This window comes from Pagrus pagrus (assembly GCF_965226575.1).
Source record: "Pagrus pagrus genome assembly, chromosome: 10".
Taxonomy (NCBI): Eukaryota; Metazoa; Chordata; class Actinopteri; order Spariformes; family Sparidae; genus Pagrus; species Pagrus pagrus.
The window spans coordinates 26,634,963-26,659,315 of NC_140194.1; the positions used below are offsets into that span (position 1 = coordinate 26,634,963).

At 43.9% G+C, this 24,353-nt stretch overlaps 1 protein-coding gene across 1 annotated transcript in view; it reads right to left on the reverse strand.

Moving 5' to 3' along the window:
* Window positions 1-19,847, reverse strand: part of tmtc2b (transmembrane O-mannosyltransferase targeting cadherins 2b) — a 101,556-nt gene extending 81,709 nt beyond the window's left edge. The window contains exon 1 of the mRNA XM_084364092.1: window positions 19,341-19,847. Coding sequence (XP_084220218.1) covers window positions 19,341-19,423 — 83 coding nt within the window. The 5' untranslated portion in view covers window positions 19,424-19,847. The remainder of the gene's footprint in view (window positions 1-19,340) is intronic.
* Between the last annotated feature and the right edge of the window lie 4,506 nt (window positions 19,848-24,353).

Below are 24,353 nucleotides of genomic sequence, written 5' to 3' on the forward strand. Positions count from 1 at the left end.
CACGCAAACTGGGTTAAAACGCCACACAGCGCACACATTTAGTCCAGCTCAGTAGCCGAGGGCTCAGGCCAGACTCTTGCACTCGTGGCAAAGAAATACACACTTTAGCGCTCCGGAGTGTCGACTGGCAGCTGCGGCCGTCCAGAGGAGCCAGCAGGAAAAGGCTGCTCAGCTATCACTCAAAAAAAGAGAAAAAAAAGAAAGAAATTCTTGATGTTCTGTCACTCCTGTATCACGCTGAATCTGAGCGAGGAGGGCTAAAACACACACATCAGTGGTGTGAAGGCAAACATCATCCTCTCTACTGCCCTCCTCATCACTTCTATTATCCTCAGGGACTGCTTTGAGGGCCGCAGGTGAGGGACCTTCAGTGAGAGGCCTCCAGCAGCAGCACTCGAGGTGTGCTAGGGTTTTTATGAGGTGCAAAGTGAGCTATTATTCCCTCCAACCCCTTCAGCTGCCTTTCCTGAGGGCGAGGAATTCTCTCTAAACCCCAAAGAAAAATACATGTCTATGGATTTTTATGACTTGAAAAGTGTACTTGCAATTGACCTATCCCCTTTTTTGGCTTAGAAAAGCTGAGTTGGAAAGCGTCGCTGCCAAATACTGCACCGTACGGCCGGATCCTATACTGTGCACGCAAAGAGATGAACAAAGCACGACGGTCTGTCTCTCTTTTAAAGTGGGAGACAGACCGCAGGAAAGGCTCGTGCCATCTCTGCACTGGTGTCCTCCGCTTGTATTATTCATGTTATACCAACAAATTATTTAGACCTTGCCTCAAGCAAATACCAGCGTTTGGTGAAATTAATGGACGCCATTTTTCCCCACACATCAGGTGTAGTCCACTGCAATCTAACCTACATCCCAGAGATGTGAGATCATCTACTTCCAATAGAGCAGAATTGCGGTTATTAATCTTTCGAACGACTTCTAATGTGGCATTTGAACCGCACACAATACAGCACAAGTGTGTGGCGTCTCCATTCCTTTGTAGTGGGACTCCATTACATCGTATATGAAAAGCCTTTGTTTGCACTTTATGTCCTTGATATCACTCAAAATGATGGGCAGTTAAAAAGAATGATTCTCCGCCTGTAGCATGGAAAACCACATGGTCAAACATATGGCCAGTAAAAACAAACGGCCTGTGTCACTGAGATACGTTTCTTTTCAAATAACATCACAAGTGGACTGTGGCAAAATGCTCTGGTTTATAGCTGAGGCCAGGCTGAGAACAAAGAGGTGCGGCACCATTTCCACACCCTCATCATGTAGTATTGATCTCCTCTGTGGGTCATGGACCACCTTTTCCCCCCCCCCCATCATCCCTCCCTCCACTCAACTACGCCTCCGGACTGTACTTGTCATCTCATTTCACCGAGCCAGTAGGGGGGCTTTAACAAATCAATTACCAGCCTCTCGCTGGTTAGCTCTAATGGAGGCCACCACCAGCCCTTGATTCTGGGGGAAACCACAATGTTTCCGTCTGCCAGTGCAGCTTTACGTTCGACTCGTTCAAAGCCACGAGGCGCAACCAGACCAGCCTGTCCACTGTGTCACTGTAGCGTTTAGCCTCACTTATCTGTGAAGACAACACTTTTATGTGGTCAAGTTACCAATAACACACATGCTCCGGTTCCGTGTTCAAAACAAAAGCACCAAAACTTCTTAGGTTAAAAAGGATCAAAGATCATGGGTTCACTTAAAACAACTGCTTCCTGAAAACAGTCACCACCAGCTGCTTGCTTCACGTGGGTGTCAAACCTTTATCGCCAGGGATACAGTCCTATAAACGAACCATCCAACCATCCCCGACCTGCTCCCGATGTCGACTCTCTGGCTTTTTGAATTGCGTTTGTCCGCTGTCCTCGCATTATCGCCCCCTGCTGGTACTGCACCTTCATACTCGCATGCACTTTTGTACCTAGGCGAGCCAAACCGTCACCCTCACACGCTGACCTCTACTGGATCGCCAGGTCTATTACGCGCTTCGGCATGAGATCAGGCAGAATTATTAGTAATAAGACACCAAATGACGAATAAAAATCTAAAATTTGCGGTAATGAAAAGCTTGGTGTCTTTATTTGAGGACGTCCACGTTCTGCTACTTTAAACTGCCACTCCACTACATTTTAAAGGGAAATGTTGCAAAAATGACTCCTAATTACTTTGCAGATTCACATTATTAATCTATTTTACTGGCAACTGGACAAAAAAACACACCACCAATTCAGATAGTCATAAAAACGCTATTTGGGATTATTATCTCAGTCGTACTTACACTAAAAAAAAGCTCTGTCTTGATATGAAGCCAGCTGTGGTCTTCAAAGGAAATGTGACCATATTATCCCTTAGTGGAACAAGTGTGGCCAGAGCCAGATATATCTTATTTCTCTGTGCCACAGAACGCCGCTGTTGTCCAAAACCACATCAATGAGCCACACTGTTGCACTGAGTGATGTGTTCCATCATTACAGTGAGCGTAGGCACGGCACTTCAGTTTATTTTCAATCCCACATCATCCTGCTTGTGTTTAAACTCACAGACTAGAGCACCAGAAATGTGTATATATGCGTATTCATGCCCCGCTGAAAGTAGTCCTCCACAAGTGCACTATTTACTCCCCTTTAACTAAATGTTTACTAAACCCTCCGGTGCCCAGCTGTTTAAGGAAATAACTGAGTGTCTTTTTCAATAAGAGGATATTTGTGATTCTTTTTTATTTTCACGTCTTCAGGAATAACACATGGGCGAAGGCCACAGAAAAGAAGAGTAACCCCAGCACATCTGTTTCAGTCTATTTACAGCTAAAGCAGCAGGATAATCACCTTGGCTACTCAACATCACTCATACTTGCAGTTCCTCCTAATCAGAGAGCATTCAGGGAAATTTAACAGGTATTTTCTGTTCATTCTGAGCCAGGCAAAACCATGCCATGGTTATCTGTAAGACAGAGTGATTTAGCTGTACCGAAACTCTAAACAACACTGAGCTGGTGTTTTATCCTCCTCATAAATCTCACAATTATCTAAGTGGGCCTACTGTATCCTGCAGAAGCTGGTCCCAAACAAACAGCCTTAAATCCTGCTCAAATAAACACAGTCCCAACAGCCATAAACACATCACTAACTGAGCTAATAACCCAAACCGAAGCTGCTGAGAATAAGGCAAGCAAGTGTGTGCTGCCAGGCCCTGTAAGCATATAGAGGAAAATAGTGTTTACTTCCTGCGTTTGGCTGAATGATGCTGGAGACATGCCAGGATGTTTGCAAAAGTATTGAGTTTGTACATGATGTTCTTTCCATTGTTGGACTGCCTCATTAACCTGCATCATTTGCAGTTAACACCATAAGGCCTCAGGATTGATTTCATATTTCTGTGCTTTCATCCAACAACACACTGTGTGTTCCTGCTAATAAAGTCTGCTTGACCTCCTAAGTATTTGCTAATGAGGGCATTAGAAGAGAGTCCAATACGTATGGCGTGAAAAAATAAAAGCGGAAAATGCGGAAAGCAGCTCAGGTTTATGAAGTCACGTCGTGATAAGCTAAGCCGAGTGTTCCAGTAAGACTTAATGCTGGCTACTGAAGGACGCTGGCAGGAAGAGAGAGAGTCATAGATCAGCCAAAGGTTGCACCACACACAGCTAGACTTGCATCATGGCCGCTTTATGGGATCGACAAGGTGAAGGCTCCCAGCTGCACCACATGGTACATTCATAGTCAGACTGAAAGCAGCGTTCTGACGGGTCGTGTTTACTACAGTAAGCGTGCTGAGACTGACAACTCTGGATTCATTATGATACTCGATGCACCATCATGATGTATCCGTGTAGAGAGAAGCTGCCTATCATTGTTCTGCATCCTCAACAAGTCACCCACACTACATCATACGCAGACCTGCGAACATGTTCAGAGCTGAAATTCCAGGTAGACATCAGCTCCACCGCACGGATGTTTTTGAATATGCCAGAGACCGCCGCTCAAAGGTTTGAGCTGTCAGAGTGTGTAGCTGTGTTCAGGTGGAAACACTGTGCATACACTCGCAGAGGAGAAACTGGGTTTTATCTCCAGCTGCGGTCAATAAGAAATGTTCATTCTTTGATCAATTTTTTAAATATGATCAAGATGTTTGACCAGTGTTGATACACTTTGATCTCCGTCTTTTCTTTCTCTTTCTGATCAAGATCAAATGCACCTTTCTTTCAACCCTCTCCCTTTTATCTTTTTATCATCTCTCAGTGTAGTCAAGAATCAACCGGCGATTATTATATTTTACTTTGTAAGAAATTGAACAAAGTTTAGAATTCCAGTCCTTTGAATGCAGAAATCCCCCTGCAAGAAAGGTATGGGTCTAAATTGGGAGATGTTTAACTGCCTCTCGGCCGGCGACTAAAAGGTTTAAACTCTTAATCTGGTTTAGACTGCAGGCGTCTACTGCTGCAGCAGCTGACTCACCCCTGGGAGTCCAATGACAGTTACACAGAAAGCCTCCTAAGTCGGACAAATCTGCAAATAATTTAAGCTTTTGAGGGAATCCTCTGTTTTATTAATTAATGCATCCCAAATCTAATTTGAGGATAATTTGTCTATGTGAGAAAAGCATCTGTTAAATGGTTTTAGATTAAGAAGACTTTAACGAGATGTGAGGACATTTTCCAGCCAACAAAACAAAATATTTTTGACGAGATGAGAAGAAGTAACTTTGCCGATACTATTATTATTATCATTATTATCAGTAGCAGTTCAGATGAAGGAACCACATATAAAAATCAGTTTTTTGATTATTGTGGGCAGCACAGTAACTATGCTGCACGTATAAAACCAGGCAACTTAAAGCAGCCAGTGGGCTTCTCTTCTTCCCACACAGTCCTCACTACCCTTTCTTCACTCTCAGGCCGAGGATCCCCCTGCTCCCAATGATTAAAGATATTTGAACAGAGATGAACTGGTTAGGTTATGAACTGGAAATGTAATACTGCGGAAAAAAAACGACCACTGATGGCTTCCAAGAATAAATAAGCCATATTTCATACAGCTATTTTCTCCATCAATCACATGATAGACATGATGTGAGACAGCAGAGCTGCTCTCTTGAAGAAAACCAGAGGTCTTCTCAATAAATGCCATGAGATCATCCGTAATGATGATTATGTGATTATGGCACGGCTCCGAATGACTCCTGTCCAACCATATCCTCACACAGGCGGTGTATTGTAAAACTATTAGGCCTTGGCAACACGCAGCATGAATGTCAGGACAAAAATCCAAGTAACATATTGAGGAAGCACTTTGAAGCACATCATTTCAAATTTCTACCAAAAATATTCTTATTTCTATTTAAAACATTGATTTTTGGGTTAGTGCAACAGGAGGCCTCGTCGCGTTAAGCAGGTTGCTGAGAACAAGCACGGCCTAATCACGGCTCTCAGATGGGAAATCATGATTGCGCGGAGTGAAAGCCAAGTTTGCAATTTAGTGTGAAAACACAAACTACCCATGAAAACAACAGCCAATTACACTGGAAGAAACAGAATGCATAATCACAGCCAAACTGAGAGCGAGGGATAATTCTGTGTGCTAAATAAATAAATACAATAAAGATTAATAAACTAGCCATGGAGGCAACTGTGAAGTGTCTTTAAATAAGTCGAGGGGTACTGGCACCAGAAGTGAAGGATCAGTTTACTGACTAATGCCTCATGTCAAGGAGCTTTCTCCAAGATGCATAGCACCACTTTTCTCTTGCACGTTTCCTTTGAATGGAATTGCATTTTTTACCTGTCTGTGCATGAAACGTTCCCATCAACACTGTTTCTGATTTTTTCAGCTTTAAAGGTGCAGTATGTAAGAATTGGCATCTTAATGAATTCATACTCAAAACAGACATGGGGCAGCGATAACTAACTGCGGCCTACTGTCGCCATTGTCAGCTAGTTAGCGCAGTTAGCCATTCAGCTAGCGGTCTGGACTGACTAGCTTGGTGCACCAGGAGGGTGTTAGCCTTTAGCATAAGAGCTTTGGACTGAGATGGGCCGGGGCTAGCTGGTTAGCATGCTAACTTCAGATAGACGTCATAACGGCAAAACTGTTTGTCTTACGTAGTGCACCTTTAATTTCTAAAACCCTCTGCAAAAAATGAACAACATTATCAATCTTTGTCGTTTTGTACGCAGTCCAGAGAGGAAACAGCCCTTTGATTCGTCCACCGAAATCTCATTTTCTGCTTTCCAAAGAGCCCTAATTTGCTGATGTCGAGTCGTTACCGCAAATTAGAAGCTCATTGTGCAGGAAAACATGCCAGCGTGTGTCCTGCCAACTCATCTGTTCATTGTGACAACCTGTATAAATCATTCATCCGGATGATTTACAGCCGAACGTCTCCAGCAGTAGAGCGTCAGATGGATCATCACCTCACGTCTGAACTGTACTCGTTGGCCACATGCAACAGATTTCGTGATGTTTTACTTCCACATGCGAGCACATCTCCATAATAAACGTAACCTCTTTTTCGGACGCTACCCTCTCCCACAGAGAATATACTTTACCTACAAATGGGCGATGCTGTGACGCTGCAGGAAATAGGCGCACGGTATAAGCCATTCATTTCTCATTATGGATTTACACTTCATTAAATGAATGAATGGGACAGCTGCAGGAAGAAATAGATGAAATCCTCATTCACCTAATAAGGGCCAGCCATCTGTGTGCTCACTGGGAAACTATGGTGGATTATTCCATCGCTAAAAATCAATAACCTCTCAATGAGCTGCCAGTGGTTGATGGCATAGCCCCTGATGAGAATGAGAACGCGAGCTGCAGGACGTGCAGTTTTGGGGAGGTGACATAATCATACACGCCAATCAAGGTCTATTGTCTCCCGGCAACAAGGTCCCGAGGGAGCCGGCACGGCAGGTACCCCGGAGGCCCGCCTGCTTTATTTCAGCTGTCATGTGGGAGAGTCATCAGCTCCATCAATCAAGCGGAGTGATGGGCGCGCTGCATTAGCAAATGTTTCGCTAGTACGAAATGAGAAGCAGAGGCGGGTGAGAGCAGCGCACAAGTCATTTCATCTAATGTTTAGTGCTGAAAATGCATTTTTCTTTACCCAAGTAAAGGAAATCTGCCAGCAGGGACAGATAATTTCACTTCTTCACAGACAGAAATCGACTTGCCTCACCAAGTTTCCTGATATAAGTGTCAGTCTGCTCAGCGTAATTAGTCTTTTTCTGAGATGATGGTGCTTGTTTCTATGAAAAAAAGTCTCAAAGACTTGCTAAGGTTTGAGGTTTCTGAGTGACAGTTTGTTTGAAAGGCGGTGCGCTTCATGTGTCTGAAGGTTAGGGTCTTCATCAGGACCTCAGCAGTCACTCACACATATGAAAACAAAGCTTACAAGCCAGCAGGGCCGTGGATGAGTTTCCCTCCAACTGCTTCCTGATTAAAACAGCCGCTGATGTTTCTACCATGTGTTGGAGAGAAATATGTCTACTGTACAGGTTGGACACGTTCGGAGGAGCCACTTGGGGGATCCGGTGTGGTTTCGGGCCCTCTTAACATCTCATCAGGTAAAGTTGTAAGACCCTTAGCAGCTGGAGTTCACAGCCAGGACAACACGTGCTCCAGGCCTTCACTGTCACACTTAAACAATGAGGGATCAGACCTTCCATCTAATGCCATAATGCTCTGTCAATTTCTCCCAGTTGAAAAAAATATTTTTCTTGAGAGCGCATTGAAGAAGTCTCATTATTCTGTCAGAGCAGCTGACAGCGCTTCCCCCCAGATCCTCGAACTCCAGGGGCTGCTAAAGGAAAAACACTTGTGCACACTTTCTCCCAACCCAAACTTCCTCCTCGGATCAAAAATAAACTCGGGCCAATTGTGTGCATCCACCTCCCGCCGAAGAGGAAGACCTCACTTGGCAAAACAGCCGGAGGGTAAAGTCACACATGCGAGAGGTCAAGGATGAGGGGGAACACCGTGGCCGCAGATACTGAGGGTCAGCGCTCAGCCAAAATAAACCACTGGAGTCAAACCCCGCAAACCATCATGATTCCATCAATCTGTCACCGGCGTGATTTTATTCATGATGACAGAGAGCGAGCAAGAGTGAGCACGAGAGAGCGTATGAGAGAGTTGGCTCTGTCTGTGAAATACAATACAACACAAGCTGTTCCCCATCTGGAGACATGTCAGACTCGTCTGCCTCACCGAGCCGTGACAAGCTACATTAGAACTTGTCAATTTACACCACGTTTGATTGGACCTGGTAATGCGACATACATGTATGCAAACACTAAAAACAAACGGTCCAACACCTTTCTCGACACGACTAATTGAAAATGAAATCATTTATTTAACAACTGTGTGTTTTACAGGTGTAGCTGGTGAGGAAACAGTAGCAGAAAGCCAGCACCGACGGTAGGAACTTAACCTACATACTGTATATATCTGGTTTCATTCCTTCATAACCCACACGGGCATTTAGTGAAAAGCCCCCTTAGGCTGAGATTACAGCCCTGGATTGGATTCAACTCTTGCCCTCTCTCACTGTAGCTATTTGATGAAAGGCTTGGCAAGGGTCACATCCAAGTGCGGTGGGTATGTTTTTTTCTAAACTTACTTAAATGAAAGTATACGAGGAGCCCGGGCCAGACCGGTCGTCGGGTTGTAAATAACCTGTGGTGTCCCAGAGGGTGGCATACTGCAGGCTGTTGTGCTTTGCACGCATTTTGCAGAGCACTGAAACCACGCACTGGGTTCCCAGGGCTCAACGGTATCAATTAGAGGCAGCTTGTGAAAAGATGTGCTTCCTCCGCTGCTGTGGTCTGACAGAGGTAGGAAGTGAGGGAAGAGAGTGGGAGGAGGCGACTCCGGCAGTGGGGGACCAGAATTCAGTCCACAATTCGCTCTGTCAGCTTGTTCACAAGTCCACAAATAAAGAAGAGTGTATAACAATACTCGAACGGTCCCTTACTATTTCCTTCCCCTCGTCTGAGGTGTACAGTGTGCTCCATCTGTACAGATACCTCAAATGACTTCAGAGAACACACAGCATCAGATTAAAGGCCACAGAGGGCACATGTTTAGTTGTGTCCCAGTGTTACAAGCCCAAGGGGAGCTGCAGGTTACCCACAGTGGCTAAACTAGCCAGACCGCAGGCCCTTCTGCTCTCAACGTGACTCACTCACCACAGTTAGGAAACACCAGATACTGTAATCATATTTGAAAACCACTTTAACCACAATAGTAACACAAGTCAGAGAAATCCCAACACATGTGTCCTTCAAGAATTGAACCTGAGCTTGACAAGACTGAGGATTAAAGTTGAATTAATAAAACATTTTATTAAACGTGTTTAATAAAACACATCACAATCACTCGTCTTCACTGGTGGGTCTCTGGACAGTGCCAGATTTATTCCCCTGGGATAAACCATTTCATCTGGTTTATCTGCCACTGCTACCGTGTTTTAAAAAGTCCCAACAAGTGCTCAAGATGTAACTGACATAAAAAATCATTTGAATCTGCCGTCTGGTACGACACACGGAAGCGTCTTCTAATTTTACAACCCTATCAGCAGGAAGAGCATTTGTCTGTGCCTCTCAAATCCGTTACAAACCACTGTGGAAAAATAAATACATTTTATGATGTGACAATGCTATGGTTAGGGTTTGGTTAGGCTTGGGCACAAAAATGACTTGGTTAGGTTGTGGGAAATATCATGGTTTGGATTTAAATGACTACATCGTAAAGGTTAGGGGAGCTATGTCGTCATGGTTACAGTGATAAACATATGTTTAGGGTTAGGGAGGGATCTGAGTTATGCGAAAAGAAAATGTTCAAGTCTGATGTCTTGTTGACCCAACCATCCACCGTGACCTCCTCCGTATGCAGACTTTGCTTCATAACAACAACTTCCTCCTTTGCTTCCATCATAAGTACTACAGGTCGTTTTGGGACACTTTCTTCCTTTGTACGTAGTCTTCACTGGAGAAAAAGTGAATGTCGGTGCCGCTGGTGTACCGATTTGATCAATATGATATGAACATTAACCCACAATTCAGCACAATTAACTGCAAAATGAAAATGAGAGAGAATCAGAAACTAGTATAGTGTTGGAGTAGATAGCCACAGGAGTAACCACGTACTGTGCGACACACGTCAGGACAGGAATGCAGCAAGTCAGGTCATTCTTGAAAGCTTCACAATTGTTTACCTCATTCTCAAACACAGCAAACCTTCCACAGTGAGAGATTGACCATATTTTACACAGCCCCAACCAGTCTTGATGTCACCGTTTCATTCCTACAATATGGTTTATAATTACACCAGAATATAATTGCTCTAATCATAAATGACTGAAACATGGCAACCATTCTGTCAGCTTTGGCAATCAATAGCTGATGGACGGTTTCCAGCCTGGCAACCGGTTCTAAAACTTGTCGGACCTCATTCCCACAAGAGCACTGACGGACGAATCATCTTTCCAGCGAAACATCCATGCCACAGGTTGAACGGGCATATTCCTAACACAAAGCAGCTTCTGTTAGCTCACTAGCTATGAATCCTCTGCCCTCCTTGCTCCATCTCGCCTCTTGAAAACGCTAACCAGAGCACGTACGACCGTAATGAGTTCACCCAATTGGTTCTGACAGGTTTGGTCCGCAGAGCTGCAGCAGTTTTCTGCTTTGTTCAAACGCTGAACGCTGAGGTCTTGCTTCTTTGTCCTCCATAAACAACAGGCCAACACAACCAGGGCTTAATTCCCCTCTGTTTAGGGGACAAATGGCCTCCTTCATTGGGTCCAGGGAGAACAGAGGGACCACACAGCCCCTTCGTCTTAGAATGGACAAAGGCATTGCCCCCGAACCGGCCAACTTGTGTCATAACCTTATCGAAACGCGCCAGTGGTCCTCGTTGGAGAATAAGGCCACCGAGATGGAGAGGCCCAGTGAAGAGGGGTAGCCTTCTCCTCTTCCTTACTGAAAAGGACAAACTATAGCATCCCTGTTGGGTATGGGGGACAGGGGAGTTTTTGTTTCTAATAGCTTGGGGTTCTCTGCTTACACGTCGTGCCCCCTCTCATCCACAGTCCTGTTAATCCCATTAATATGAAGAGGGCCAAGAGCCTGAGAGTGGCCACGGCTTAAGAGCCATCAGCCAGCATTAGCCCTCGAAATCCAAACCCTTGTCTAGACCCATTAACAACTTAGCCCCGGCAGAGTCAAATCATTTGGGACTCATGTTTAATGACGGGAGCATAACCTATAGCCAGCATTTACTGATCTCTGCTCGCGTTCAAACGTTATTTTCAGGAGCCGCCGCACCAGATGCATCATGACTAATCTGTTTCTGTTGGTCAAACACCACATTTGATCCATCACTTTGACTCAGTGTATTCCTTGGCAGCTTTAATGCCTTTCCCACTTTATTGAGTAGCTGTGTTGAACGTCTGCCACGCAACACTGACCATGTGATGGATTTGCTTATTGGATGATTCAGTCCGGTTTTACACACCATTCCCATTTAAGGCGATTAATATTGCTGTGTGTGTGTGTCTGTCTGTCAGTCTGTCTGTCTAAGTATACTGTATGTGTGTGTGCTGCTATAACCGCATGATGTATTAAGAGAGATTATCTGTTGGCTTTTAATTAAATAGCCAGGCAAGGAGCACTGAGAGTATTCAAAGAGGACTAAGGTTAACGCCTTGTGCGGCGCAGCGAGGACAATCTCCAATGTCTCAATCTACCACCAGGCATCTACATATGGTCCATTTCTCATCCCACTGCATACCAGTTGGGTGATTTAAAAGCATTAGAGCCTGATTAATGCAGCTTTGAAGCAGCCTGCTCTGGCCGGGTTTGAGCACAACGAGGGCTTTCAAGAAACAATGGGCACGGGGACCGCTCATGAGCAGCTTTCGATCCCACAGCAAGACCGGTGACCCAGTGCTGCAGTGTATCACAAACGACAATCAGCTGAAGCGAGCAATCACAGGAGTGATTCAGTGATTCTCTTCACCCTGCCAGACATATTCAGTTACAGCAGATTGCAGTTCGCTCCAGTAATCAAAGGAAGGTGCCTTCAGCTCCACACTGTGATCAAGCTATCACAGGTATTTAAGACTCGTGCGCGTATCGAGTTTCTCTAAGAGTCCAGACGTCATCTGGATCCAGAGGTTATGGGTATCTGGTGGCGTTGAAGGAGCGTGTTTCCTGTGAAAAATGTCATTCAGGTTTACTGTGAATGAGTGAATCACTTGCTCTGCTCTACAGCCTCCTGTTTTCACACACTAATCAGTTGCAGCCAAACTGCATCTTCTTTATAATAAATGCAAGGTCTGTGAATAGATATCTTGTTGTCTGGCTTTTAACCCACCTGATATTTTAGGTAAACACATTACATAACAACATATATTCAATGAGGATCTCTTATTGACACAACAGGGTAAGCTGCCAATTCCAGCACTGCAGGGGACGGCTTATGCTACCCAACAGGCCAAGCAATGACAAACGAGAAAAGAAAGCGGCAAAGAGGCTGCCTCGGAAACAAGAAAGGAGTAGCGCAAGCGTGGTGACGTGGAGAGGAGGGAGGGGATGGCTAACTGCAAAACAGACAGGAAGCCAGCTAAAACTATCTAATCTATCTAATGGCAATCCAAGTGATGAGACCCAATAACCAAAGTGATGGACTGACCGGCCCCAAATTGCCATCCGTCACAGACCAATGCTGCTAGTGTGGCTAATAAAGATGTTGTTGTGGGTTTTATTGTTAATTTAGATGTTTGGCACGTCTATACTGCAATTATTCATCAGCCGACATGCTTGGCTAGCTGAAAGTGCAAAATATTGCAAGCATCCAAAACCAAAAATAATTGTTACATTTCCTCTGTTTCCTCTGGAGAAGAAAATCGTTTCGAACCTTTCAATTGCCAGAGCAGTGACAGAGCTACTGGAAGGAGAAAGTTTGCCGAAAGCCAGCCGGCGTCACACCCACCAACACACAGATCACAGTGGAAGCTGCCTTTCCACTCTGGGCCACACAGCAGTCTGAGGAGCTAATTTAACTGTTTTGACAGTCACTGAGAAACCTGGTGACCCAGAATGGAGAGGTAAAGGAAGTTCACGGTTAGGCAACAGGAATGCACTGTTCTGCCGCGATGTGTGCGTTTCCACACGTTTTACATGTTAGGAAGCACACCAGTGAAACACTTTCTCAAATTGCCGTTGCACATTTTCCAGATATGCAGGTATTTCAGATTTTTCCTCTCTGCTCTCACCGCAGGGAGTGCAGCACAAAGGCCAACATTTTTAAAAAGGTGAAATTCAATAACCAAGATACAGAATAATGAAGTCTCATTCTGGGCCTGTTGACAGTGAGGGAGAAGAAGGAGCATCATATCTAGTCAGCTGTTTCCTATTGACCTAAATATGAACTCACTCTATCCAAGACTCTGACGCTTCAAGTAATTCTGTAGGGTTTTGTGGGTAAGGGAAGCAACTCACAAACATATCAAACCCCCTCATTAATGATATTTTTAGACACAAATGCATTCTGCCAGGGTAGCTTATCTTGCAATTGTGGCAAGGGTGAAAATAATTTCTACCCTCGTCGGCTATCTGTTGGAAAATGAGAGGTTAGGAAAACGGAGAGCCAATCTATCTGTGGTTAGACACTGAGCTGATGTTTCCAGGCTGGCGTAGCTCAAGTAAAGCTGGTAACAGTGGAGGCATATTCCTAATTAGGGATTTATCCAATTCTGTAAAATAACTCAGTGTCGGGAGATTAGTTATTGTTTCTGTGTTGTAAAATGGGAGAGTAATTGGAGTGAAAATTGCCGAGAACTTTTCACATCCAAGTTTGTTTACTCGCTTCTGTGCCAGGAATGCGAACAATCTTAAGTTGGCGCAGAGTAATTGCGAGCGATCTGTAAACGTTGCTCAGAAATCACAAACACCGTCTTCCCCTTGTTTGAGACGATCTATCCGAGAAAGTGTGGGGCCAATAGGATTGGGAAGGATGCCTCCCACATATCTCCCTGCTCTCCTGCCAACAGACTGTACTCTGGTGGTTTGAGGAAGGAAATGCAGGAACATCAAAGCTTCACCTTCTAAGCAAAAGATGCATTGCACATTGAAATTAGCCACCATCACACTGATCATCAGTCATTTGTACCATCAGTTTGTATTTCTATTTGACATTTATTTAAACCTGCAATACCTGATTTTATTTGCCACTTGGGTCCAGTGTTCACAAGCTGTTACTAAGTTGCTACGGCTAACTTGTTAGCAACAGTTAGCTAGTTGCACACCTCGCATATACATAACAACGTGAGCATACATTTGGAGTCCTATTTTTTGGCCACCTAGCAAAGGTAAGTCCAATATTTACTCTTCTTTTAGCTCCGTTTTTGTTCTCCACCAACTCTTGAAGGAACGTGTGTCTTTAAAAGGTGGAATATGTAAGAATTTTACTTTAAAACATAAAAAAAAGAAAACTTTTCAACAGAATGTGAAGAAATAACATTTGATGTTATGTCATAGACGTGTACGTATTGTCTTGCAGAGATATCTATTAAAAAGTAGCATGCTAAACGGCTAGCCCCTCGCCACTTCCGATAGTAAACAACACCAACGCTCCCCTGGTGCCCTGAGCTCCCAGACCCAGACAGAGTCAGCTAATATGACTGACTCCATGTTCAGTAGCTTGTTGCTAGCTTGTTGCTAAGTTGTTTATCTGCTATTAGTTGCTGGAAAAGTAGTGTACAGTGGCTTTTTAGAGCTATAATTATTATAACTCATCCACCGCTATTTTAAAATTATTGATTATAGCTGCCTTAAAATGACTAGAACATGTGACATGTGCTTTTGTAATGAGGCCATCCTCACTGACTCTATTACGCACTGTCTGTGTCGTTGGGAACTTTGATGTCTCCATCCTGGCAGCTCCGAGCAAACACAACATCCTCCATTTGAATCCACTTCAAACCTTCCCCTTCAAACTGCAGAAGGGAGAAAAACCCTAAACTGCTTACCAAACGGGACCATCTGGAGGCAGTCGTTGGATGATGGGAGCTGGAGGCCTGAAAGGCTTTGGGGGGTTGTGGAAGAGAAGGCAGACAGAGAAAGAGAGAGGAGAGAGGAGAGAGACAGTGGAGCAGCTACGTCTACCAAACCATGTCGTGAGTCCCTCTCTGCAGACAGGACGGTAATTACAGGGCGCAGATGGAGAAAGCCTTACTGGGGAGGAAAGCGGAGATACTCAAACTGCTGGGTTGCCGCCCTCAACATAACCGCAACCAGCCCGTCCTACGGCGCAGGCCATGAAGAGGAGGGTTCCAGATCATTGCACTGAGAGATGGTGCCAAGGAAGAGGCAGCCACGGCCACAGATGGAGTCCACAGAGTCCACGTCAGGCCAGGTAGGTCAGCACAGGCCGGACCACACAGAGCTTTCAGTACGGCTGTGCAAAAACTGATTTTATCGAATATTCAAGTCTACTCTTCTGCCTAAAAAATGAATTTGAAAACATAAAAAATACACCAAACAGTAAAAATGAAAACGTTAACTGTTGTTTGTTTCCCCGTAACCCGGTTGGTACGACCACTAAACAACATGAGTCACCGCCCAAAAAGCCGAGTGGCTTCTTTGCCGTCATGGACCCGGAGCTCACATCAAACTGCATCAGCGCGAAGCGTTCGGTTCAATCCCGACTTCTCTAATAAAGCTTTCAGGGGGCACGGAGCAGAGCAGGAGCGGGTCGCCTTTACCAACTGTCTGAGCGTTATAAATCATCGGCCATGCCCAGGGAGGCTGCGTCCTTCAGCGTGACCCGCAACCTTCACACATCCTCACACAGTCAAACCTCACGACATCACACCAGGGCGGAGAAATGAGGTGGGTGCAGTTCATCACATCCGTCAAGCTCCAGACAGAGAACGGTAATCCATAATACCAGTGTGTGTGTGTGTGTGTGTGTGTGTGTGTGTAGGCTGAAATATGCCATGAAAAGAGCTCAGTGTTTTCAACTGAATGGAGAAAATCTCTGCCTTTCTGACTTCACTTGATATTTTCACCTTGGTTAACCTGTGGCTGAAAAGCTTTTTTAATTCATGCATCAGGCTGATGTGCACTCATGCCTGAACCAGGTTTTGCTGTTATGATACCGCATGTTTGGAGTGTGCAGCCTCACAGCATATTGCACCGGTATTTCTCCTCTGACATTTATCTGGGCTCTCCCATTCCTTCACTAACCGTGAGGCTACAGAGATATGAACTACATGACGTATGATCCCCGTTTTCCAGCGCAGGTGTCAAAGCTGTGTACGTGCTCATGATGAGTGTGTCCGCGGGAGGGAGAGGAAAAGCTCCCCGAAGGCGATTTGGCACCGCGGAGCAGGCCACTCGTCCAGGCTGTCTTTTTTAATCGAGGGAGGGGCCCGTTGCTGACTGCAGGGTCGGAAAACTGCTTTGCAAAGCCTGACGGATAACATGTAAACTGTTTAGTGTTTGCTTTAACCGTGAACTCCTGGTGGCCTTGAACGCATAGTTTGCTTAAGTTAATGTGTAGCCACTGGACTCACCTTCAGCGTTGTATAAGGTACTCAAAAGTCATTATTGAGTAGATGGGGTTAAAATAAAAAGTCACCCATAGGAACAGTACTTGAGTAAAAGTATCTGATATTAGATGCACTTGAGTATTAAAAGTAATTTTCCAGAAATAAACGTACTTAGGTATCAAAAGTACAAGTAAAAGTAATTTATAAAGTATAAAGTAGCAAATAATATAGTATGGGACTCAAAAACACAACCCTCCCTTCACCACGAGAAGAACAAATAAAGGGAACGCAGCCAATCATTATGTATTCCACTGCCATATACAAGCAGCCAATCGATTGCAGCTCCTCAGGTGTCGTTAACGCCGGCGCTGAAGCAGCCTGAAGCCGTCCCAAACACACACCACAATTCTGCATCCTAACTTTCTACGCTCAGTCGTGCTAATGAATCTGTTTCACAGCCAGGAGCGAACGGGAGGCACAATCTGTCTCCTCACAGAGGAATCAATGCTGCTCTGTGACAAACTATCCACATTCAATTCTTCTGCAACTCCTCATCGTCATCCACCCTCATTCAACGGAAGAGCGACAGAGTTTACTCTCATTTAAAGGAGACATCGGCGACACGTCTTTACTTCTGCGCCCTTACATTGTGCAGCACTGATGTCCTTTGAGTTGCTGAAAAACATCTGAATGATCCATAAATTACTGTCAAGACTCGCAGCTGAAATGAATCCTTCCTACAGGCTGCAGGGGTAATGGCAGGCTCGCGGTTTGATTTATCGTCATGCACAGGTTCACTATTTTCCACGATGACAGCTTCTTTACACATCAGCTTCTTTTCCTCCGCAGCATTACCAAGTTAGATCAGCCCGTGTGTCCACGGCCGGGAAATTATACATCTGAGTCGCACCCTCTCTCCCTCTCTATCTCCCTCCCTCCCTCCCTCCCCAGTGGAGCCCGAGGGGACAGGAGACGGCTGCTAATTACAAGCCCCAACCAAAACACATGGTGTTAAAAACAGATAATGCTGCCTGACAGATTAGCCTGCGATGAAAAACACATCAGAGGCAGAGCACGTCAGACAACAAAAAAAAGCCTAGAAATATCCCTGGCTGGCACTGAACGACTGTGTCATTCATCTGTTCCCTAAGAAGCCTGCAATAACTTGGCGTGGTAATAAATAACATTATGCTAACATCTCCTCACTGAATGATCATGGTTTGGATTCCTGTCTTGCATTAAGATCTTGGAGGCTCTCCGGCAGCCACACAGCAGCAGCAGCAGCAGCCGACTCGGCAAAGCCGTAGCCTCTCACCTCTGCGCGGGCGAGGCTGCTCCCTGACAGCTTTACGGACGCTGAACGCCATCGTTCTCGCAAAGGAGCTGCACCTGAACACAACGCAGAGCGCACAGGCACGCTGCAAGAACAGCATCGTACTTTCAGCAAGAAGAGGCCTCGGGGAGCGTGTTACACAGGAAGTGTTCTATACACACAGCGGGGAGCGGAGATGTAAAGGAAAATACAGCACCGGCTGATGTGGAGAGTGTTAATGCGCTGTTTCTACACCGAGATGCTCCCTCTGGGTGGTTTTAAAGGTGCACTACGTAGTTTTAATCGGAAGAGAAAGATCTTCATTGACTGATTCCTCTTTCATCTCTCCTCTGGAACAAACTGAATAAACAACAAACTGCCCTTAAAGGACAACACTTTGTTTATATGTGGCGGACCCTGCCACCTTTCAAGCTTCAAACAGAGTTCTGGGGACCTGATTTTCCCTTGAGAACAGCTTGTTTACTCAGTTATGGAAAACAATGTTTGTATTATAACCTCATTAATGTTGTAAATATTACATGTCCTCTCCGAACCTACATAATGCACAACACCTGCTGGCACATGCAGCAGATTAACACTCGCTCCTAATATTTATATCTCATTATTAATCAACCTTTAGCGGCAGGAAGAACTAACGACGCCTCTGACCCACATCAAGGCATGGGTGCTGCATTAATGAGCCCGAGGCTCTGACAGCCATTCAGCCATCAAATATCAAAAGGCCAGCTATGAGTAATGCATTACCCCGCTGAACCCGGGCACTGAGCTCCATCTCTCAGACTGATGGTTTCAAGCGGAGGGCAACAACTCGCTGTTCACTTCGAGGCGGATTCATAACAGGAAAGACTTTCAGCAGGCTGCACATTCGCAACAGTTTGGGACCCGTGCTGCGGAGTAGGAAGACATAATTTCTCCTCCAGAGATCAATTATTTCTCCAGCACAACTCAGAGACTTGGAGAAAGTTTAGACTCTGGAGGCTGCAACACTTTGCACCGAGGCTACGTGCTTCTGATTGCACTCACCCTGTAAGAAAATGACCTCCTGCTGCTGCAGGAACATGACAGGAATATGCGGAAACAGTGTATGATCATGATCCCTGTGAACTCTCCAAAAACAAGTGTCTGCAGGAGACAGGAATGTAGTGATTTCTAAGTTACTGGCACACCTAATAAGAAAGAATACCAAGAAGAGCATTGCATCACAGTATCAGCTCTAATGATGAAGTGATAACCACCCTCAGGCTGACTGTTTTTATTAATGAAAAGCCCCCAGTGCCAGTGCTGCTGGTGCACCGACACACCGCTCATTCACAGTTATGGCATCACAATGAATGAAAGCCCGTCAGTGATGCTATGCTGTCGTGCAGCGTGGAGGCACAGTGGAGACAGTGGTGTTAGTAACACGGGGCTGGATGTGTCATTCAGTCATTCAGCCAACAAGTACCTGTCATCGTAGCAGAAATCGGCGCCCAGAGTGTTGACATACAGGACCAGAGCCACGGCGCCGCACAGCAATTCTGCAAACATTTCTCTGTCTCGCACACACGCGGGGGGGAAGTGATGAAAAAATATATAATAATAAAGAAATCAAAAACAAAAGAGATGCAAAGCGAGACAGAGAGAAAGCAGCAGCGAGTCCCGGTCTCCCTCTCAGTCCCCGTCTTTGTCAGGATGTCTCCGCGAAAACAAGTCCGTCTCCCCCCCCATCATCCTCGCTGAAGTGCACAAAGTGGATAATCCATCGGTCGCTCCTCTCCTCTCCTCTCTCCTCTCTCTCTAACCCATGTTGAGTGTGAGCTGTTTTATCCTGCTGGGAGTTGGACAGGAAATAAAGGACGAGCAGCGTTCAGTGGATGTGTGACAGCAGCGGCAGCGGCAGCAGCAGCAGCAGCAGCGTACAGCACGCCTTCCCTCCCGACACACAGGAGGAGGATCAGCGCTCTGATGCTCAGCGGCCGCTGCCGGATCAGCGACGCGAGCCACACCGACGTCAAGACAGCCGCAGTGGCATGCGCTACTTCCGGCTGGACTTTCAGAATAATGTCACGCTGATAAAGCTCACATTCTAGTGGGCGACACATGGTGAGATGAGAAAGTTTTCATGTGGTTTTGTGACATTAAAATCATCTGTCAACTGCATTAGGTCAGGAAAAAAAAAAGAAAAAAAGTGTTACTAACTGATATTATTTGCAATGTATGCATGTGAATTTCCTATTACCTCTGCCATTTATACCTTAATACATTATACCGATGCCCAATTTAAAATAGCCGATCAATCACCTAGCTTCATGATTAACATGTAGTGCAAATAATTTAAAAGTATTCATATCATAGTCACATTTTTTTTCTACAATAAATTAAGATAACCTTATATCACATGTTCTTTATTGTCCACATGGGGGATTAATTTCCCCCAGGTCAACAAATAATACAGCATAAATATATAAGATACATATCACCTTTTAAAACGTGATTCTGAAAGGTAAATTACCTTTAAAGGTAAGGTAAGGTGCCTTGTAATGTAGCTATATATTTATGCTTTAATTTTGATATAAACCTGCTTTACTTCCGCTTCTGCTCCTGCTGTCTCTGGGTTATTGACGCAGCCGCGATCCATGTGGTGTGGGAGCTTTCAAGCGCATGCGCGCTGCGCCACCAACGGAGATGGGGATAAATCACAGCACATGATGCTGAGATCAGTTGGTTAAGGGTCACTTGCTACCACTAACAGTAGTCCATAATGTGGAGGTGGTCCTCGCTGTGACGTTCAAGGACATCTAGGAGACATTCAGGTGGGTGCTGTGGACTCTGAGCAGAATCCTGAATATCTGATTTATTTTCACCATTATGTCCCTCCTTAGGGATTACACTATAATGAATGGGATATGATTTCAGTCAGTAATGTCATTCTGATCATCAGACGAATACAGCACATTATGATACAGGCTAATATGTATATCTTTAATAGTCTGTAATTAGATACATAATGATTAAACCATGAAATCATCCAGTGTGTCGTGGATGATTTTATTGAACGTTCATAAGGCCTTCAATACTAATCCGGCTTCAATAAACTGAACGTAAATGCAAAAAACGGTTATAAATAGCATTTTATGTTTTTTCTTTCAATTTATATATTGATAAAAAGAGAACATTTGGTTTTTAAAGCTACTTTATAGTTTGCCTTTAGTAAAAAATCATCGTTTTGTGAGTGGAGTTCTGTCAGAGTAGAGACCACTTCAATCTCAAAGACTGGTTGTCCTTCAGATCAAATCTCAAAGGGAAAAGACCTTTTTAGGTGACATGTTCGTCACACCGGCTACTGAGAGTCTCTTCAGCATCACTATGGTGATTGTTTTCTATTGATTTAGGTGTGAGCAGGCTAAAAGATGAGCGTACAGATCAGCTGACCCCACAGTGGCCAGTAGAGGGCTCACAGTGCATGATGTCTGTGGGGACGGTCATTATTTCAGTCTCTGTTGTACTAAATTCGTCGTCCTTAATTAAAAAACAAGATTGTTTCAGTTGATGAGGGATGATTATCCCATCATTCCAAAATGGCCCATTTAAAATACTAATAGAATAAAATAACACAAGTGTTCTTTTCCATGATGAGTGTAATGTCTGGTAGTTATTATACTTTTCTAGATTGGATCTTGTTTCATCAATTTTATTTTTTAATTTCCAACATCAATACGTGGCATTTTAACATCAGAGGTCTTCATGTTCCCGACTGTTAAAATGTTCTTGGACCCCTCTCCACAGAGGATATTACACAATATAAAGATGTAAGACAGCAGCAGCTAAGCGACGAGAAAAAAAAGTGCTTCACAGACAAAGCAAGTAGCCTGGCCCACTGCATATTGATTCAGAGTTGTTTCAATGGACAGGCCCCATCTGTCGGAGCAGACTTCAATGTGGCCTTTCACAGGACGGCAGCAGGACACTTCCATGTTACACATTTAAGGAATTAATTAGACCGGTCCGAGCGACCGGCACGAGAGTTTTGCTTCTAGTTGGCAACTGGATTAAATATCCAAAAATGAAAGATCCAGCCATCAAGTTCAAAAGCATGTGTGTGTTTTGACCGTTTCTCACTGCAGGAGACCACAAACAGAAACTTTTGCTGTGATCAAATACTGTGATCAAATAATCTGATTATTAGAGGAATAAATGATCAAATGCAAAAAGTTACGTAATGTGTTTTTATAGCTGCTCTTCTTCTACTTAACATTTGTCTCTCTGTCTGTCTCCCCAAACACCACAGAAGAAGTAACAGGGGGTTGATAGGCTGTATCTCAGCTGAGGATGTTTGCTTGTTCTTGATCATCCACCACTGGCTGCAGCGCTGCACTGTACGAATCTGAGGTACTCGTCCTTCACTTGAGTAGTTTCATCCATTTCCATGTTCTGCTTATATTCCAGTACATTTTGTGGCTTTGATTTGCCGGCTATAGTTACTATTTACATCAGTAGAGATGAGATGAGAAGTTGATCAATGGAAAATGAACTGGCAGCTATTCTGATAATCAATTTGTCATTTTTCAAATAAACACTCCCTAATTCCAGCAAATCATTTCTGAGAATATGCTGCTTTTCTTTGCCTTGTGTGATAGTGGATATATTTGGGTTTTGGACATTTTCTGATATTTTATACAGCAAGCAATTGATTGGTTATTTGTTTAAAAACAAAGAAAACAGGATTAATTAATTAATATAAACATAATTAATAAAGAAAACACTCCTCAGTTTCAGCCCTATACTTCACACATTAAGACATTACACACCATACAGCTGGTGAAATATCAGTGGTGGTGGAAGTATTAAGATACTTTACTTGAGTAAAAGTAGTAATACCACAAAGAAATACTCCAATACATGTGAAAGCATGCATTTAAATTGCTGTATGATGAGAAAATAGTGAAAGATATGAATGTTAAAGTGGTTGATGCATAAAAGCTGCCCTGTGACTGCCGTATTAATATTTCTTATATCATTCAATTATTCTGTCAGATGCATTTGCAATGCTGCCGTTGTTTTGTGCGAAGGATAATATTCCTTATCTCAAAACTCTGCAGTTTATTGTAATTTAAGACAAAGACCAGCAGCACTTCCTCTCATCTGAGGAGCTTCAACCGTGAAGTGTTTTGCATTTTTGCATGATAGCAGATTTAAACAATTATACAGTTTCACACAATTAAGCAGCTAAACTGTCAGCTGACTGTTGCTGTGGTAGTCTGATAAATAATAATGAACGCTTCATATTTTGTAAGCTTGCCGTATTGTATGTTTGTATTTATAATCTCTCTCTGAAATAAACTATAAGAGTTCAATAAATGTGGTGGAGATAAAAGCACAACATTTAGAAGAGCTATACGGTGCCATGAATTGGAAATAATGTTGACGTTACCTGAAAATTATACTTTATTACAGTACTTGAGTAAATGTACTGTTATATGTAAAATATGACACATTCTAATGGATGAAAGTACACAACAGTATACAGTATATAGTATTTTTTCTACAGAATGAGCACTATTGCTTTTGATACCTTGTGTTTTGCTGATGATATTAACTTTTTAAAGATTTAAAATGCAGGACTTTTACATGTGTTTATTTTTTTTATTGGTGATAAAGTTTGCAAAACAAACCAGCGCACAGAACAACAACAAACAAACAAACAAAAAACAAAAACACTTTTTTTTTAAAAACTTTAAAAAGACTAATAGATTATTTATATGCATCTGAGGTTGGTGCATGAACTCGACAAGTGTGTCGAGGGGGTAAAAATAACGTCTTTTCAAATCAATCTGGGATCTCGGGGCTTTCGGGAACTTGGATTAACAACTTGAATAAATAAATAAAGACTTGTGGATTCGAGGAATTAATTTTTAACTACCTGCCATTTCTATATTAATAGTTAAATATTTGAACGTCTAAAACACAATTTATTATTGAAAGCATTTGCATTGGGACGTCTGTGTGAGGGAATCACAGGGACTGTACATAATGATGAGAAGTTCTCAGCTTCACACGTGTAAAGTGAAAACATGTGTGTGTGGGTGATGGAGTGAAAAGGGCGGGGGGGTACTGGGGGGTACTGGGGGGTACTGGGGGCTCTTGGCTGATGTGTGGGACAGTAGGAGACCTCCCTGAATGTCTTGGGATCCTGGACGGTTTGAAGGAATTACAGGGACACTGTTCTGGCTGTTCGATAATTACAGGTTCAGCCCCACGTCTGAGGGCCAAATCACTTCTGCATGGGAAAAAAAAGAAGAAACGTGAGTGTGGTAAAAACAGAAAGTGATGCTTAACGCAGGCTTTCTTAAATAGGGCTTTGCACGAAGCCATGAGGCTTAATGTGCTTTGTGGGTGTTTCGGAGGGACTGACATTCAGCACAATACCAAACAAGAAAACACATAAAGCAGCAGAAGAAATGTACAGAAGCGCTGAGAG